Here is a 19,035-nt window from a genome sequence, read left to right on the forward strand (position 1 = left end):
TTTAATTTAAAATTCATGAATTAAGATAATTTTATTTAAAAATTGTTTATTTTAGTTCATTTTAATAAAAAAAACCTGACTTATAAGTAAAATTAACCAAACACTTATATAACTTATAAGTGTTCATCTACTTATAATTTAAAACTCATTTATTCATTTTAAGTCATAACTAGTTATAAAAAATCTTGTTATTTTCTTTCATTTATTCATTTTAAGTTATAACTAAGTATAAAAAATCTTGTTATTTTCTTTCTATCAGCTTAAATTGAATAGAAATTGAATGGTATCTTTGTACAAAGTACTCCAACATAACATTACATTTTAATCAAAAAAATCCTCATGTAAATAAAAATTTCAGAAAATTATATTGATGGAATGGAGCATATTGTTGATTAAATTATTATTATTATTAGTAAATATCAGAGATAAAAAAAGGAAAAAGAAGAAGAATAGTTCAGAAACAAGACGCGAGAAATTAAAATATTTGGACAGTACCTTATTTTCATGTTGTATTTAAATTAATTGAAGAAACAAATACAATAAGAATATGATACTAGCTTTCTTTAATTCAATTTATTAGTTTACTTTTAATTTGAGTCCACCCTTATTCCAGTTTTAATTTACACTATTATATAATAGAGATATAATGTATGTTTGTATAAAAAATTATATTTCCATATAATATCATACCTTCTATTACTAATATTAAATATACATTCATTTAAACCATCTTAAGATTAGTTAATTTATTCTCTACAATTTTAAAAATATCCAAACTCCTATATTTTAATTATAAATTTAATAATACCAAAAATACTCAACCAACCAAATATAAATTGAACAATAATCTATTTTGATTACATAGACTTTAATAACAAAAATAAAACTGTAATAAATAAATAAATAAATAAATAAAAGAAAGCGGGCGTTAGGTTAGGGTAATGCTAATTTGACAGACTTTGACACAGCGGCACCGACAAGCGTTTCCTCTTGCTCCGACCCGTAAGCCTCCCTTTCTTTTGTGTATCAAAAATATTATTATTTCTGTTTTTTTTACCTTAGATATGAAGATACACTGTGATGTTGATATGTGCTATTTATACTTGTTAATAAATGTTTAAGTTCATGATAAGCCCGTGTGATTTTTGCAATAAACCGGGAAATTGATATGACAACAGTTTGCTTCGATTAAATTTAATATTAAAATGCATCTGATTAGCTCGAATCGATTCGTTAAAGGAACCTTAACTGTCTAGACCGATTTTTGGAACACTGCGAATAGAACGTGATTGCTGGTATAATTAAAATGATTCCCTGGTTTAGTTCACCAAAACAAACAGTTTAACAGACTTATAAATTTCCGCAACTTTACTAATAGAGTGTGCTTGCTATTAGTTTACTTGTGATTTATTAGTAGGAAAACAGTTTAACAGACTTATAATTTCCGCAACATTAGGAATAGAGTGTGGCTGCTAGTTTCTCTTGTTGTTTGCGTTTTAGTGTAGTTGTGATAGGATGGAGAAGTAGTTAATTGTGTAGGGATTGGTTTTATGATAGATGGAAGAAGGCCGGGGAAATACTGAGGAACTGATTGGGGACAAGGATAGTGATCCTGTAGTTGACATTGAGCAAGTTTTTGGGATTGGAAATGTTGACCTTGAAAATGATAGCGGAATGCTTAGGATGGACTGTCAGGAGCTTGAGAATGAGAGTCAACGAGTACTTGGAGTTGAAGATGATGGTTTTGATATTAACAATCGGCAACCACTTGATTTTGACGGCAGAGACCTTGAGGAAAATGAGCACGTGTTTGAGTTTGATAGCAATGATGGAGGGAATGACAACGATCAAATGATTGAGATTACAAGCAATGGTCATGTGACTGGCGTAGACAGTGATAGACCGATGGTTGATGATCAAAATGATGGAAATCAAAGAGGGCGCTACCCACCCCCAGTTGTAGGGATGGAGTTTAAATCGTATGATGATGCTTATAATTATTATAATTGTTACGCAAAGGATTTGGGTTTTGCCATTAGGGTTAAATCTTCTTGGACAAAACGTAACAGCAAGGAGAAACGTGGTGCAGTGCTCTGTTGCAATTGTGAAGGCTTTAAAGCTTTGAACGAAGCAAGTAGTAGAAGGAAAGAAACAAGAACCGGTTGTTTAGCGATGGTAAGACTAAGATTGGTGGAGTGCAATAAATGGAGGGTGGATCAAGTTAAGCTTCAGCACAACCACTTATTTGATCCCGAGAGAGCGCAAAACTCAAAGTCACACAAGAAGATAGACGCTGGAACAAAAAGGAAGTTGAAGCAGCCCATTGACGTGGAGGTTCGTACGATCAAATTGTATCGAACACCTGCAACAGAGGGTTATACAAGCTTAAATGAAAGAGAATTAGGTGAGCATGTCAGTCAAGTTACACGTTTAAAGCTTGGGAATGCTGATGCACAAGTATTCTACAACTATTTCACTCGGGCGCAATTAATAAACCCCAACTTTTTTTATGTTATGGATTTTAACGATGAAGGTTTTTTGAGAAATGTGTTTTGGATTGAGCCTAGATCCAGGGCTGCTTACACGTACTTTAATGATGTAGTTGCAGTTGATACAACATGTCTGTCGAACAAGTATGAGATCCCTCTTGTGGCATTTCTTGGAGTTAATCACCATGGGCACTCTATTTTGCTTGGTTGTGGTTTGCTTGCCGATGAGTCTCTGGAGACATATATATGGTTGTTTAGAGCTTGGCTGACATGTATGTTGGGACGTCCTCCACAGACTATTATTACATACCAGTGCAGGGCCTTGCAAAGTGCAACAGCTGAAGTTTTCCCAAGGGCTCGTCATCGTCTCTCTTTGCCTGTTATCATCCAAAGTGTTCTTCAGAATGTGGGAGCACTGGGCGAATCTGTAATATTTCAAACAGTTTTGCATAGAGCAGTATACAACTCAATAAAAGTTGATGAATTTGAAATGGCCTGGGATGATATGATTAAATCTTCTGGAATTAGAGATATTGAATACTTGCGCCTTTTATATGAGGACAGAGAGAGATGGGCCCCAGTTTACTTCAAAGATACTGTATTTGCTGGAATGTCAATTTCACAGCCTGGCAAATCCTTAAGTTTTTTTTCCGATGATAATGTGCATAAAAAAACATCTTTAAAGGAATTTTTTGATATATATGACTCGGTTGTACAGAAAAGTTTCGAAAAGGAAGCTCTTGCTGATTACGAGTCCAAACTGTTCACCCCATTGTTGAAAACAAAAAGTAGTTATGAATTGCAGCTCTCTGAGATATATACAAAAGAAATATGCTTAAAGTTACAAGATGAAGTGGAAATGATGTCTGGTTGCATCAGTCTAACAAAAATCAATGCCAATGGCCCATTTATCACGTTCATGGTAAAAGAACGAGATGCTGATGGAATTACAAGTGATGTAAAAAACTTTGAAGTGATGTACGATAAGATTGGGCAAGAAGTTCGCTGCATCTGCAGTTGCTTTAAATTCAACGGGTTTTTGTGCCGACATGCATTGTCTGTTCTTAATTACAATAACATACAAGAGGTTCCAGGCCAGTATGTTCTGCAACGATGGAGGAAAGATGTTCAACGCTTTTATGAACCAGATCTGGGGTCACATTATATAAATATCAGTGATCCGGTTCAGTGGTTTGATCACTTGCATAGACGTGTTACACAAGTTGTTGAAAAGGGGATACCATCTGAAGATCAATATATGGTTGCTTGGCAAGCATTAAAAGAGTCACTGAATAAAGTTCAACTTGTTGCAAAAGAAGCCTGCTAATTTACCAAGTTAGTGTGATATTCCTTGTAAACCTTGCATTCTTTAATTTTCTTTGTAACTGTACAAGCTTTAGTGCAATAATTTTGTATAGTGGGATTACTGCTGCTAGGGTTTTGATCTTGTAAATATAAGAGAATATTTTGTCCCTTGTGGGAACTGGAAAGAAAAGGTACATCATGCTCTTCATCATTTTCATTTGAATTTTTACTTATGAGAATGTAGCTGAAGTGTTATCTGCAATAGACTATTAAAGATTAGAGGTCCTCTTAATTTTAAATACGGAAATCTTTCAGAAATAGCAACTAATCTTGTAAGAAAAAACCAATCCTTTTAGTAATTTGAATGGTGATATTATGTAAATTATATGTCATTTAAAGTTCCCCATTCTATTTTGTTATTGCAAATTTCTTTTTGTTTATTCTCCTTTGTTGTTGAGCAAAGGCTTATAAGTTATAACTTCAGAACAAGATGTTAGCACGACTAGTTAACACAAAAAAAGGTGCAGTCAACATCTACCTTATAGTTATCCCTTTCATCCTGTACATGAATTAAGATTGCTATGTTGGTGACTTGGTGTTATTTTATGTGCTATTTTATAGAAACTACTAGTCAATCTCAAGATTGCAGATTATTTTTTTATCCTCACTGTAGGATTGAATCTCTATTTTAACAATTTCTGACTCTTGGCTGCTGGATATCAGTCTGACAACAAAGCTAGCAGTTTCACACCTAGGATAAAAGCGAGTCTATATATAAAGTTAGGTGCGTCCTCATAGAGAAAATTAACTGGTGCAGAAACGTATAGAAAGTCACCGAAGATAAAACAATGGACGAAGTTCATGTGAAAATATTTATATTAGTATTAAACATTTCAGAGCTTGTATTAGTATTAAACATAGGGGAAGTAGTCAAGTAGTACATATAAATGCGCTGGTCTTTGGCATTTAATTAAAGATTTTTGATAGTATAGGCTGGTTTATTTCTTATGCAGCAAGTGGATGCACACTGTTTTAGCATTGTTTTCTTTAGATGGCGAAATTAAAAATCCTCCGATCTTTTCTTTTGAATGGTTGTTGCCATCACTTGATATCACTGATAGATTACCGTCCGAGACGTAAGCTAACAATGGTCTGGCAACTAATATATAAAAGTTATTTACTGTTTGCTTTTTCTGATATATAGCATGTCATTCTTACTGTACGTGAGGTGCATGGGCAAGAACTAAGATATGTGCTGCTGCTTTGTTCTTAGTATCTCAACGAATCATAATAGCGCTGGGTGATGATATATAGTACTGAAGATTGTGGAAGTTTTAGCATAAAGAGTTTTTCTTAGTATTGCAAGGAATCATAGTAGTACAGTAGTGCTGGTTCAGCGAATTAGGCCCTGACCCTGCCAACCAGTCTGCCTGACAGTGAGACCGACTGGTCGAACATAGACAGAAGTCGGTCATCCGTCTTGATTTCAAACGGCTTCTGAATGTTTGGCATGGCCAGAAATTGGCTTCTGGGACAAAGCAAGCTCTCCCGAATGCCAGTCACGATAAATCTGTTTATCAGAATGCTTCTCTGATTGCTCAAAGACATTTCTTTTCAACCGCCGCTTTCTTTTGTTTGCTGATTCCTATCTGAGATGAGTGGTTCTAGTTCAGATGAAACGCCGAGCTCCGGGGCAGAAGGTTGCGGAAGTTCAAGCATGAGGATTTCAAAGAAGTCTGTCCAGTTCTTTAATGTCTGCAGTTAAGACTGGAGAATCTCTATGAGTTTTTCTCCGGGGCAGAAGGTTGTGGAATATATGTACATATACTGTCAAAAAAATCTCTAGATAAAGATTGGATTCTTAAGAAGCAATAGCATTATTCTATTAATCTTGATTTATTTATAGTAACAAATTTAATTGGTTTCTTATGTCTGATTCAACTGGAAGTCGTACCAACTTTCCAGCATAACAAAATTGGGGTGATTATTGTATAAAATAAATTAAGCTAATTCATTTGAAACAAAGAGACCAACTTACCTAAAAAATTAAATACAAGAAAATGTTTTAATTTTATTTAATCTTTTATTCTTTTAATGTCTATTTTTGTCACAGAGACTATTATTGTCTAAACTCTCAAAGTCTCAACTAACAATAAAAGCCAAGGATAGCTAGGCCATTGAGTTTCGCAAAAGGGGGCTATGGGCATTTTGGATCACTTCCGATGGGTCGCCGGCCGAGTTATAGCAGTTAGCTCCGTTGTGGATTACACTCCCAAACCTCTCTCCGGTCTCTCTCTCTCTCTCTCTCTCTCTCTCTCTCTCTCGCTCTCTCTCTGGTCTCTGTCTCTGGTCTCTCTCTCCCCCCTCTCTGTTGTGTGTGTGTAAATTGTAATCATGACCACACAAACATGAATTAAATTGGACACCTTGAACCACATACATATAACACTAGAGTATTCTCCTTGTTTCATTTTTTTTTGATACTAATGTGTTGCTGGCAACAAGCTAATTTATAATCAATTTATTAGTCTGAGGGTTATAGGCTGACTGCTGTCGGATGATAATCGAAGTTAGCCAAGAAACTTTAAATTTATAGAACGGCTTTTTTCATTCCTAAATTTTGATGATCTCTCGACTATTAGCTTACTTACTCTAAATTTGTTATTAATCTTTCGCTTTTAAGTTATCATGTGGATAAATTACAATCAATATTTGTAGTTCATTTTCTTGTGAGAATATAGCTAGTAAGAGGGTAGATTGAATAATCCCCAAAATGAACCCGCGAACTGACCAAAACTTATTCATGACGTTAATTCAAGGATCAGTAAAATGAGTACAAATCATATGTAGTAAAGGGGTTACTATCTTTGCAAATAAACACAGGCCAGAAGTTATAAGATAGGAATTTATGTTACTATTTTCTAACATTTCTGGCTTCGAGTCTGCAGGTGGGATTCAAGTATATAAGGGTGTGAAAGAGGAGGCGTTGAAGGCAGGACCTTTACAACTGGATTACAAACAGAAGCCTCGTGGTCTTGCTATAATGACGGAGGAAATGCTAGCCAAAATTGAGACAGTGGAAGCAGAGTGGAATAGGGCAACTCAACTACAATCGTTATCTCATTGTGTGCAACCATTGGACAATTTGAAGGAGTCGCTGGCTGAGCCATCTGATGAGTTGACTCCACAGAAGGCCGATAGGAAAAAGGTTTTTATCCGTTCCCGACTATAAGGAAGATCATAATCCGGGACAGTCGAACTTGTGAAAAGTATTTCTGACAGTAATGTATTTGTATGTCCGGGATACTGTTTCTGGTTTTCCTGTAATTCAATTATACAAGTTAAGAATGTTGTAAATTTTCTTATGAAAACATATATATATGCAAAGAATTTGGCTTTCTAAGTGAGAAAAATTTACAGACAGGGGAGTGAAAACTCGTGCATTAGCAAATTTCAATTACTAGCTAATGTCTGGAAACATCTTCGATTAATAATATTCATATATTAATAAAAATTCAATGTTAATTACAAGCAAATTCTTTTCCAAACAATAAGGTAATATAAAAATAAGCATAATAATTTCTGCTGCATCAAGTAGTCTTCCTCTTCTTCCTCGGTGAGATTTGGCCAGTAGGGATCGAGAGTCGTAGTTCGTTCTCCGCTTCTAAAGGATGGACCGGAAGGTTGCACTAGGTCCGGGCACCGGTGCTTGGCACCGACGTGGAGCTGCCGCTTTGACAGTTGACATGGTCTACTATGAAGGATGGAGTTTCAATGATACTATAATGCCATGTTTTGCAAATACTCATGCATTGAAGAACAGTCTGAACAGGGAGTTTGCAAAGAACAATGTACATCGCCGCATCTTGTTTCTTAGGGTAATTGGTCACTAAAGTTTCATGATCAACCCAAGACATGTTTCTTAGCCCTTTAGTTTGATCAAAGGCAACAACAATGCATGAATCCTCCCATCGCATGTTTATTTATAGGCGTTCAAGCTGTGTATGTAAATCCAAATTCTAATCTAATTTGCAAATCCTGATCAGGCCCGGCCCGGCCCGTTTCACAGGCCCAGCTATGTTTACCTTTTTAAACTTGGAGCATGTAGTTCAGCTGTATTTAAACTTTAATTGGCATCATTTTTATTTTAAGTTAAAAGGTTGTTTGATAATGTAATACTTCAGAAAATAACTTAAAATTAGGAGTTGCTAGCAGTGGTATTTTTATTAACATTTACCTGTTTCGTTAATTTTATTTAAATATCATCATGGACAATATTATCAATTCATTTTTATTTTCATAATTCATACGTTACTCATAATGAAAACTTAATTAAAAAAAATTAACTTAAAATTTTTCATTTTTCACTAATCCATTTGAACAACTTTAGATTGTAAGTACTCCCTCCGCCCCAATTTTTCTATCGAATTTGATTTTTTGCGGTCAAATTAACACAACTTTGAATAGGGTTGAATAAAACCGAACTGAACCGGTAAAATTCGGTTTAGTTTGGTTTAAATTTATTTCAAATTTCGGTTTTTCGATTTTAACCAAAATAAAGCTTCGGTTCGATTTTCCAAAATGTTGGTTCGATTTCAACCGAATTAACCGAAATATATATATATATATATAATTATATTTTATATATAATATAATGTCAATAATTAGAGATAATTAGTAAATATTAATTGAAAACACACTAATACACACTCGACTCGACTAAAAGGGATGAGGGATATGGTGCATGTCACAGCGGCACGGGCATGCCATGACGTCATTTAGCCAGGCATGCCTTTGCATGATTTGACATGCCTTTTTACTATTTTTTTTATTTTTTAATATATTTTTTAATATTAGAAATATCCGGAAATGTAAATGAGTATTATGATAGTGTTTTTATCCAACCCAGGGTGTAAGGGTTTGGATGCTTCTCAACCTTTTGACTGTGTCTATACCTATAATATTCTCCATGCTGCCACTATCAATCACAACTGCAAAAATATGTCCATTAATAGTGCACATGGTAAGAAATAACTGGTGTCGTTGAGATTTCCCTTCATATTTTTGGGCAAACATCATCCTTCGAACAAAGAAAGTTGTTTCATTTTACACATAATCCTCAAATTCACCATCTTCACCATCTGACCATAGTGATACCCTTTTTCATCTTCCTATGCTTCTCGTGCAATCATATTTACTGCCTCTTTGAGGACATTTATTCGACCTATGACCAGGAAGATTACACCTATAACACTTCCTAGTCATGGGTTTAGCATAAGAAGTTACTAATGTAAATGAGTATTATGATGGTATTCGGTTGTTACTATCAACTAATTTTAATTTTACATTCAAGTTTATAATAAATATGTTTTAAATTTTATTATATTTAATTGATAAATGACATGCCATTTGGGCATGCCTTTTAACAAAAAACATGCCTATAGGCATGCCTTCGCGGAGTCTCGTGACAGGTACCCTAATGAGGGAACATATGTAGCACATCACAGAGACCCGTTGCCGCGCGTAGATTCAGTTTCAATCAACATCGGTTCGATTCTTCCAGCTCCAATATCAAAGACCCGTTGTCAATGGAGGAATGTTGTTGTGTGTGTTTGTGCAGATTTGAAGAAGATGACGTGAAACTATGTAATTGCTAGCATTTTTCCGGTCTTGAAAATGTTCTGATAATCATCACACTTGTCTTCTTGGAAGATCTGTTCTCTAATGATTAATATTACTATTTATTTTCCTGTTATCTCAAGATTCCCATAATTGCAAGCTGCAATTTAAGTGCCTGTTTGGGGTCCAGAAAGGCACTTATATGTTTTAAAATTTTATCTTTTTAATTTATATTCATATATTATACTTATTATAATTAAATTTTAAATTTTTTATTTTAGGCCGTTTTAATGGTATAGTTTTATTTTGACCCGACACCATTATATCGACCAAAATTAATTCAATTTAATTATATTTAGTTTTGTTGTTTTAACTCGAATCAATAATATAATTTTATTTCATCGAGCTGAACAATGTATATTATCCTTGATATTATTATATAGTTTTATTCTGAGCTCATTATTCTTATTTTTAATTTTTTTACTTTATATTTATTTATTGAAATTATTCATTCATATAATTTTTAATTTACATTTTATTTTTTTCGGAAAAAATTATAACTTATAAGTTATTATTTACCACACATTATCAACTTATAAGTAGATTATACGTAAAAATATCCAAACATTTAAATAACTTATAAATTATGATGATCATATCACTGATACGACGTTTTTCAACTTTAAGTCATCAGTTACAATTTTTAAGAAATTACAAATGGGCCCAAAGTTTTGATCTGCTCAATTTTGTGCCTTTTGTGTGTTAGATGTTAAGAATTTTAAAGTATGTAAATCGTGTTTGTTAATCATGATATGACAGGTTTTTTAAAATTTCGGTTTATCGAAACTAAACTAACTAAAATAATTCGGTTCGGTTTTGGACCGATCCAAATTGTTATTTCGGTTCGGTTAAGAAAAAACATAATTTCGATTTTCAGTTCAATCGAGAACCGACCGAATACTCAATCCTAATTTTGACTAAACATTTCATATAATATATAATCAAAATCGAAATTTTTTATAAAAATTATACCATTAGAAAATGTATATAATCTATTTTAATATACATGTTTCAGTTTTTCAAAATAATGAATGAATAAATTTTTATTTACCGTCAAATTTATGTCAATTTGACTATATAAAGTCAAACAAGACAGATAAATCGGAATGAAGAGAGTATTTATTAAAAGTTTGGCCAAACGGATCATAATCAGACTTCTATTGACTCAATCAATGTATATTGTTTCCTTTTGTCAAGAGAGATGACAATTTAATTAAACTTATAAATTGATAATTAATGAATAACAAAGAAAAATATGTTTTTCAACTTATTTCATACAATCAGGTAAAACAAACCCTCTTTGTCTAAGACCTCCTCTGTCAAATCATGTACATATGATGTTAATGACACATCTGTTACAACTTACAATGCATATTTATCTTCAAACAATTTAGCTATGTACAGTGACGGACACTTTGAACAGTCCACGTCCTCACTAATGTCTCCGGTATTGCAAGCATGTTCAGAGGGGCAATCTTGTGCTTTCTATTGATTTCAAAGATCAAAATCGACATATATCTTCGCAAATCAAGTGATGTGTTTTATAGAACACAATATTCGAGAGCAGACTGGAAATGCCTGCAGTTTTGTAGCACTTTGTTTATACACGGATTACACGCCAAGAATACCAAGTTCAAGTCATCAGTGTAAAATGGCAGGTAATTATTGATATAGTAATGGGTGAGCAAAGCACATTAAACGATCTGTTTCAATTTTTTAACTCCATATATGTGCCTCAATATAATCATGTCATATTGTTGCATGGATATTCATTCCTCAGACAAGTCCCCTGAATTGTTGTAACACTAGTATGATTATGGGAATGGAGGCAATCCAAATAATGCATCACCTCTCCACGGGGAAAAAATGTTTTGTGACTAGGTTCAAGGTTTATAATACCCGCGTTGCATTGCATTTCAGTTGTGATGGCTTATTTAGACTTTAGAAAGAGATAAAAACAACCACACTATGTGCCTGATGCATATGTGTGCATAAAATCATCATGGTTTATCTGATCATCTAGGTACAAAAGGGTTTACCATATCCATATTGTCATTGCTGGAAGTTTACTCAGTCTGCATCTACTACTTCTGCTTCAATATCAACGATTGCTTTAGAACCATTTCCTGTGACAAATAAAGGACAGATTACAGTTTAAAATTCTTAACCAGAACCCTATACGAAATTCATAACATTACATTTAAGGATTCCTTTTATAAAATTTTCAAAATTGTGTCTCAAGTACGATTGAGAAAATCAATTTCTATTTTTTTTATAGGGATATTCTCGATGGTACTACTGTAGAATTGGCTTTTACCAATGGTACCATTACATTTTTGACTTCTATCAATGGTACTCTTGTACTCTTTTTTTAAACATGGTAACCTTATACTCTTGTTTCTTTCTTACATATTCACTTTTGTCAGCCTAAATGTTAAACAAACGTTAAGGGTACCATGCTGTTTAATTTGGATTTTTTACTACAACTTTGGCTGTCTCGAATGTGAACTTTTTTAAAAACACTTTTGAGGATATTTTTTCTACAATAACCTCCCTCTTTTTCTTGTATTCACTGGACTAGTCAATTATTGAATGTTGCAACTTGGTAAATGGATATCCTTTTTACTTTCAATGAATAAAACAAAATAATGTATAATCAGATAATGGTAGAAATAACTTTCAAGAAAATCAAAGATTTTTAGAAAACATGAGATATTTTCCTTTCTGGGCACCTTTTTCTTTCAATTTGCCAACAAATCCTAACCCAAGCCCCAATGACCCATGCCTTCTGTTACAATCAAGAAATAATTTACTATTTAGCACAATAGACTAGTGCTTTTTGCCTACCGAGGCATATGTCACGTAACCATTTGAAGCTTAAATTACTTTAATCTGAAACTGATCAAGGACTACTAACAAGGATATTATACAGAAATCATATTCCCAGAGGATATTGATCATTAAGTTGACCATATTATAAGAAAGTTGTATGTCCATAGTAGCTTGGACACAATCTTGTATAAAACTACGACCTACAAGTTGTTGCATGAACTTTCACTTAGAAGAACAGGCACAAATTTAATACATTTAGTCATGCATGATGACCTCTTTAACTCCAAAAAAATTAATTTATTTCAGTTGTAACTTTGTAAGGAACGAATTCTAAGATGATGCTACAGTAAAGTAAGAAGCTTTGAGGAAGCACCTTTTTTCGAACGAGGGGAGAAGTCACTAAATGGTTGATCAAATGGTGTAGACTGGCTTGAAAAGTTAACAGGATCCTGTACATACTTGTTACCGACCACTGGAGAAGAAAAAGATCCAAATTGATTTAGTTAAGTTTAAGTTAAAAAAAAGTAAAAATTGCTACCAAGATAAGACAGTTATAAAATCTCAAGTGGCAGCACCATTGGTGCAGTGAGCACCTCATTTGCCATCTGCCACTTGGGGTGGGTCTAAATTGACATTAGTTTATATTTTATAGTGTGAGAAGGTCATAAATAATCCCCTTCACCAACAAAAGTTAAATGGAAATACTATAAAACATGCTGAAGATTTATGTAATGGTATAAGGATATAAGTGAAGATGAAATTAGGGTTTTGTTTGTTATGACTTCTAAATTTATTAACTCACTGCACGTGAAATTTAACTCCAAGAACAGATGTGAATGTGCTGCATCTGATCTGGAGATTATGACAGTTAGGATAATAAAGGGATATCAAACATGTTGTCACCGAGTAGAAACATCCAAAAAATTAATATCCGTGTTGCTTATTACCTGAGAAAGGTTGACCACAGTAGGGGCAGAGCTGTGCATCATCACCTAACATAGACCTGCAGCAAAATAAAAAACTCGCTGTCTCAATAACTCCTCCAGAAAATTATATGTAATGTACCAAGTTTGCTACTTGTTCTTACTTGAAAGTTTGGAATTCACTTTTACAGTTTGGGCACTGCATAAAAGATGGAGAACTAGTTAAGAAAGGCAGATAAAGCAAACTTCTTAAAGAATTTCCTAACATAATATTAAATTTTTATTTTTTTAAAAAAAAAGGGAAATTAGGTTTTGTTCATTAATTTTCGTCTGTTTTCCGTAAATTGAACATTAAAAATGTAAGAGAACCTGTATAAATATGTAAAAAGATCTAACATTTATGAGCAAGCGCATCTATGCAACTCAAAAGTTGAAGTGCAAAGATATAGAAAATGCTTTTAACTAAACTAGGAGAGTAGAAACGAGAAAAAGACATAAATTTGAACATACTCTGATATTTTAACGTATCTAAATTCTTGATTATGTTTAAACCATGCTTTCCTCATTTATAATATAGCTTACTTTATTTTAGATTGGTACGGTCATTAATAATTACATGAGATTCCATAATATATAAATTATATTAATATCCTCGCTTTGTGTGAGTCCTAGATTCACCCAAAAAGTCATGATCGTTATGCTAGATTTCCTGCTAAATTAATCTTTTAAAAAATAATAAATAATGAGATCAAACTTTCGTAAATGATATTACTGCTATTTTTAGGGAAAATGTGGCTACTTATCTACGTTTAGCATCCATCAAATATAGTTTTCAGGGAATAAGATGAACTTTTCAAAGAAACCTATACCACATAATCATACCAAATGACATATTTAATTTCGGGCAATTATATAAATGATTGTTTTTCTGGGTAACAAATTTGCCCTTCAAATTGAGCTTTTCGGGGAAAGCATAATATAGGATCAACAGAACAGTTATCTTACAGTCCAAGGGCAAGCTTAATATAGAATCAACAGAAGAGTAATCTTACAGTGTCTTGGATTACATCCCTTCCAGCCCACCAGATAAAAACTCCAATTCCAACAACGGGTACAATCACTACAAGAAGCTGATTGTAGGAAGCATAAGATACAGGTAAAAATATTTTGTATGCAAATATCACTATAAAAGGAAAAAGATGCTTCCATAATTCAGTATTTGGGAAGAGAGCACATACTGTTGGAACATTTCTATATTACGGTGTCTCTTTCTTATACATAACGAAGCAATGAAGTGAAAGTTCACTACATGAATTACCATTTTATACAAATGCAATAAGTTCTGCACAGTGCAGTTTTGGTTAATGAGGATTTAATGACGACTAAATGACGAGTGATTAAACTTCAGAAAATGAGTTCATTTTTGGTCCGACCTTAAATACTTTGGAAGTAGGAGGCTCATGTTAAAATCAGAGAAATATGTTAAATGCAAACCACCTAGTAAGCAACTAACACAATATACACAAAACGAAATTCCAATCATGAAGAGGATCTAAGTTCATGCCGTCAAGAAATATTATGGACAAAAAAACTCATCTCGGTAGCTTTAATTGGCACTCTAGAAACTTAATATCACTTTCATTCTAAAACTAATATTAATATGTAACATATCTATTCTAAAATCGAAAAAAGTAATAGTCCTTGCAGTAATCCACACTATACAACTAATTCAGTTATGCAAACTAAAACAATTCACATTTCCATTTACTAAATGCCAAAAACAAAAAACCGCAATCCTCATAATCAAAATCATAAAACAAGTAATTAAAATCATACTAATTTAAACAAAAACACAACAAATAAACATAAAATTACCGAAAGAGAGAGAATTGTATCCAAAATCCAACCAAGCTGACCAGTAACAGAAAGATAAGTCAAGCCAACAGCTAAAGCTATATTACCCAAAATCCTATTATCAACTTTAAACCCACCACCATTAAATCCTGGCCCTCCATTTGATCTCACTAACACCACTCTTTTCTTAGCTTCATCCTTAAAAATCCCACCTTTATCTCCCAAGAAACTCAATTTTTCACCTTCAAAGACTCCATTTTTAAGCTTATTTTGAATTAAAGATTTGATCTTTGGCCTGGAATTGAAGTAATAATTGATGGGTTGTGTTAATTTTAATGAATAACAAGTGGGTTTTGTGGTGGAATAATCATGAAGGGTGTTTAAAGATAAGAGACTTAAGGGTATTCTATAGAGAAGTGCCATGGGAAAATTTGATTTTTAAGAATTCAAGACTGGAGTATTGGGTTTAGTTTATTTATCCATTTAAATTGAGTGCTTTTTGTATGTAGCCCTTCCGAGCATCCAATATAAAAATATGATAAAAACAAAACACTTTTTTTAGACTAATGGATAAGAATACACCTGTCAACAAAAAGGATAAGTATAAATAATTTTAATATATTGATCATTTTTATCAATTTAATTTTTATCTCAAAAAAATTATTTTTATGTAAATTTGTATTTACAAAGAATTCAACAAAAAAAATTGGTTAAAATACCATGTATTTAGGCATATACCCGATCTGAAAAAGCGTATTTCAGCTTAAAAAAAATAGATAAGATCCTGTCTGAAATAGCAGATTTCAAATAGTCGAGCCGGAGAAATTATCTTGTTAATATTTTCAATCACATATTTTAAATTTGATAATTAGGTCATCAATTTTAAAAAATGCTTAATTTCGGTCATCACCTCCAATAAAAAAAGATAAAAATTTTATTTATATTTTCTAAACTAAAAATATAAAATTTTAATTGAAATGTATTCATAAAATAAAAATTATTGTAAAATTATTTAAATGTTGGGAATGTAAAAAAAATAATTTATTATAAATAATTGTTTTTTTAATTAAATAAAATAAATGATGTTCTGCAATGTATTCTGAGTATCATATATATAAAATAAATTATTTTAGATAATATAAATATTAATAAGTAAAGTTTTGATTTGAATTTTAATTTTTATGAAAAATTTATTAATATTTGATTGATTTTTAATGTTTCTTGAATTTTGTAGTATTTTACACTATAAATCTCACCAAATTTTAAGAGTTTTTGTTAGTTTTTTTAAAAAATTCCTTCTAAATTCTACAAATTCTCCATGAATTACATCATTTCTAAATAAATTGTACGTGAAATGTTATATCAGTTAAAATTAATTAAAATACATGAATTATTAACGATCTTTTAAAATTTGAATTGGATACACCTCGTGAATTTAAAAAAAAAACAAAATACAGTTTTATTCGTGTTCATGATTATTATTATTTTGTCCGAAAATTTTAAACCAAAAAAATATACTAAACTAATATGCGTGCCTACTGTTTTTTATTTTTATATATAATGTAATAAATTTTTATGTGACCGAATTCTTGAACTCAGTTTTATTGTCACCCCTGATTCTTCTAACTTTGAGATCACGATGATTATTGACTTGTCTTATGTGATTGATAATAATTTCACTAGTTTCATCTTTAGATTTAAGAAAATATGTACAAGTGAACTTTGAGAAATCATTAACAATCACCGGACATTATCTTTTCTTTGATATTGACAACACATTGACTGGTCCAAACAAATCCATATGCAGTAGTTGTCGAGGTTCTTCAATTGTAGATTCAAGCTTCTTTTTGAATGATGTTTTGATTTGTTTTCCATTCTGACAGGCATCACATAGTCTATCCTTTGAGAATTCCAATTGAGGAATGCCTCTTACCAAATCTTTCCTGACTAGTTCATTCATAGACTTGAAGTTAAGGTGAGACAGCTTCTTGTTCCATAACCAACTTTCCTCTCCCGATATCTCTGGTACACATGATATGCAGTAACTCCTGGATCTGTCCCCGTAGATGCTGCTGCTCCATAAGGCAAGTCTCAAACTGATGGTATGGAACAAGGTGAAGAGTAAACTGAAAAGATGAACCCGCGACTGAATGCCTAGTAGAGTCAGAACCAGCAGGTGGGGGTCCTCGAATAGGTGGCCTCATACTAGGGGTGGAATAGCTCACACTGGTACAACCGTCACAGCAGGAGGTAATATAGCTAACACCGATGAAAGAGCAGGGCGTGGATCAAATGACGGTCCTCCAACTGAAGGCTCAGAATGATCAGATGGTACTGGAATGATAGAATCTTCCATCGCTGCTATCTGAAAATCACATCGCAAAATAAGAATCTTGAATCATAAAATGAATCATACTAACACCTACTATATAGTCGCACTCAATCTCTCGACGTTCTATCTTTCTACTTCTTACTTCTAATCCTAACCCTTTACCCATTCCCCGCTTGTGTTATTGACTTATAACCTGTAGCTCTGATATCAAACCCGTGACGCCCTCCAAACCCGGGTCAGAAGTTTGGGGTTCACAACACACACACACCATTTATAAAGCCGTTTATGAAAATAATGATAATAATATGTTGTGACCCTACTTACCATATACCACGGATCGTAACAGGTTAAAGTATGCACACAAACCACAATCACACGTATACTACAAACGTACAAAACCCATCTAGAGTAACTTACATCTGAATAACAAATATTCTTACAAACTTTCAAACTTAAACTATTACAAAAGTCTTCAGCTAGCTTATTCCGTCTCAACCTGGAATCCTAGCTCCCACACTTGATTGGGGATCCTCGCTACCAACAGGTTCCTTCTTAACTGGAAAAGAACATAAATAGAATCTCACAAATGAGCTAACTAGCTCAGCAAGTCACAATGACAATACTGAGATTAAACAATGATCAAATAAAGTGATTTAGGATATCAAGTTTCTTTATAAGTAATGATTTGAATTGGATATTCAATTTTTATTTTAGAAACCAATGTTAGGTTGTTGAACAGTCACACACTAACCCCGAGCAAGGTACATAACTCTGCTCTATATACCGGATCCAAGGCACACATTAGCCTAATACGACCACGAATCTGATCTGACCACAAATTTGGTCCACATTTATAAAACAATCCAATTCCATAATAATAACAGAATAAATAATATAAATCAATAAACTGAATCATAAACAACATTTGTCTTCAAGCGTAAGATGATTTGTTATCATCACAAGGGTACGTACAAAGATTGGCTATTAACCGGTAAAAGAATCAGATAAAAGAAGAATCAAGGTTTAATGGTTATAAGGATTAGTCATCTGATATATAAGGTATAAAGGTTTGTATGTTAAACAATTTCGGATCAGGGATCGGTATATAGTTTGTATGTATTTATGGAGTAGTATCGTATATCTGCGGTTCGTAGCTGGTTATTCAACAATCAATGATTTACAAAGAATAAGGCTTACGACTTAAAATAAATAACTGGAATCAGGGTTTAAGGTTAAATACTTCAAAGCACTTACAATATAAAACAGAACTATTCGATTACTTGCAACATATCTTGAGAAGGTTTAGAACACTTGCCTTATCTCGACTTGCTAATGCTTCACTTGCTCTCGTTCACCAACTCCTAATCATTGACTATCTGCTTCCCCTTTCTACGCTTCGCTTCCTCTGCTCAGACATCACAAGTATCTATCAATACTTTTTCTCACTTTATTCTATTCATTATATGCTTCTATATATCCTTCGTTTCACCCAAATCTGACTTACAGATTGAAAGTTACGACAAAAACAATTAAACAATACACACATAAGCATATCGTACATCAATCAGATCACATATAGCACATAGCACGTAAGATATTGGATAAAAATAATTTTTCAAAG

At 32.8% G+C, this 19,035-nt stretch overlaps 3 protein-coding genes across 4 annotated transcripts; 2 read left to right on the plus strand and 1 right to left on the minus strand.

The window, feature by feature from the left end:
- Nucleotides 1-866: 866 nt before the first annotated feature.
- On the plus strand, nucleotides 867-5,735 carry LOC141711596 (protein FAR1-RELATED SEQUENCE 8-like). 2 transcript variants are annotated; one of them, XM_074514167.1, is made up of 3 exons: nucleotides 867-1,002; nucleotides 1,558-3,824; nucleotides 4,999-5,735. In XM_074514167.1, the coding sequence occupies exon 2, from the start codon at nucleotides 1,558-1,560 to the stop codon at nucleotides 3,814-3,816; it is 2,259 nt and encodes a 752-aa protein (XP_074370268.1). In that variant the 5' UTR covers nucleotides 867-1,002; the 3' UTR covers nucleotides 3,817-3,824; nucleotides 4,999-5,735. The 2 variants fall into 2 exon arrangements, with proteins under 2 accessions (XP_074370268.1, XP_074370267.1); XM_074514166.1 differs by lacking the exon at nucleotides 4,999-5,735 and having other exon boundaries at nucleotides 1,558-4,011.
- Nucleotides 5,736-5,918: 183 nt separating this feature from the next.
- On the plus strand, nucleotides 5,919-7,217 carry LOC141711598 (uncharacterized). The gene is made up of 2 exons (XM_074514171.1): nucleotides 5,919-6,081; nucleotides 6,743-7,217. The coding sequence occupies exons 1-2, from the start codon at nucleotides 5,994-5,996 to the stop codon at nucleotides 7,024-7,026; spliced, it is 372 nt and encodes a 123-aa protein (XP_074370272.1). The 5' UTR covers nucleotides 5,919-5,993; the 3' UTR covers nucleotides 7,027-7,217.
- A 3,458-nt stretch (nucleotides 7,218-10,675) lies between these two features.
- On the minus strand, nucleotides 10,676-15,578 carry LOC141711599 (uncharacterized). The gene is made up of 7 exons (XM_074514172.1): nucleotides 15,104-15,578; nucleotides 14,281-14,358; nucleotides 13,393-13,427; nucleotides 13,253-13,308; nucleotides 12,679-12,777; nucleotides 11,513-11,599; nucleotides 10,676-11,051 (listed from the first exon to the last, which is right to left on the minus strand). Exons 1-6 carry the CDS (start codon nucleotides 15,503-15,505, stop codon nucleotides 11,544-11,546), a joined length of 726 nt encoding a protein of 241 aa, XP_074370273.1. The 5' UTR covers nucleotides 15,506-15,578; the 3' UTR covers nucleotides 10,676-11,051; nucleotides 11,513-11,543.
- Between the last annotated feature and the right edge of the window lie 3,457 nt (nucleotides 15,579-19,035).

The sequence above is a fragment of the Apium graveolens genome, chromosome 3 (genome assembly GCF_009905375.1).
Source record: "Apium graveolens cultivar Ventura chromosome 3, ASM990537v1, whole genome shotgun sequence".
NCBI classification, from domain to species: domain Eukaryota; kingdom Viridiplantae; phylum Streptophyta; class Magnoliopsida; order Apiales; family Apiaceae; genus Apium; species Apium graveolens.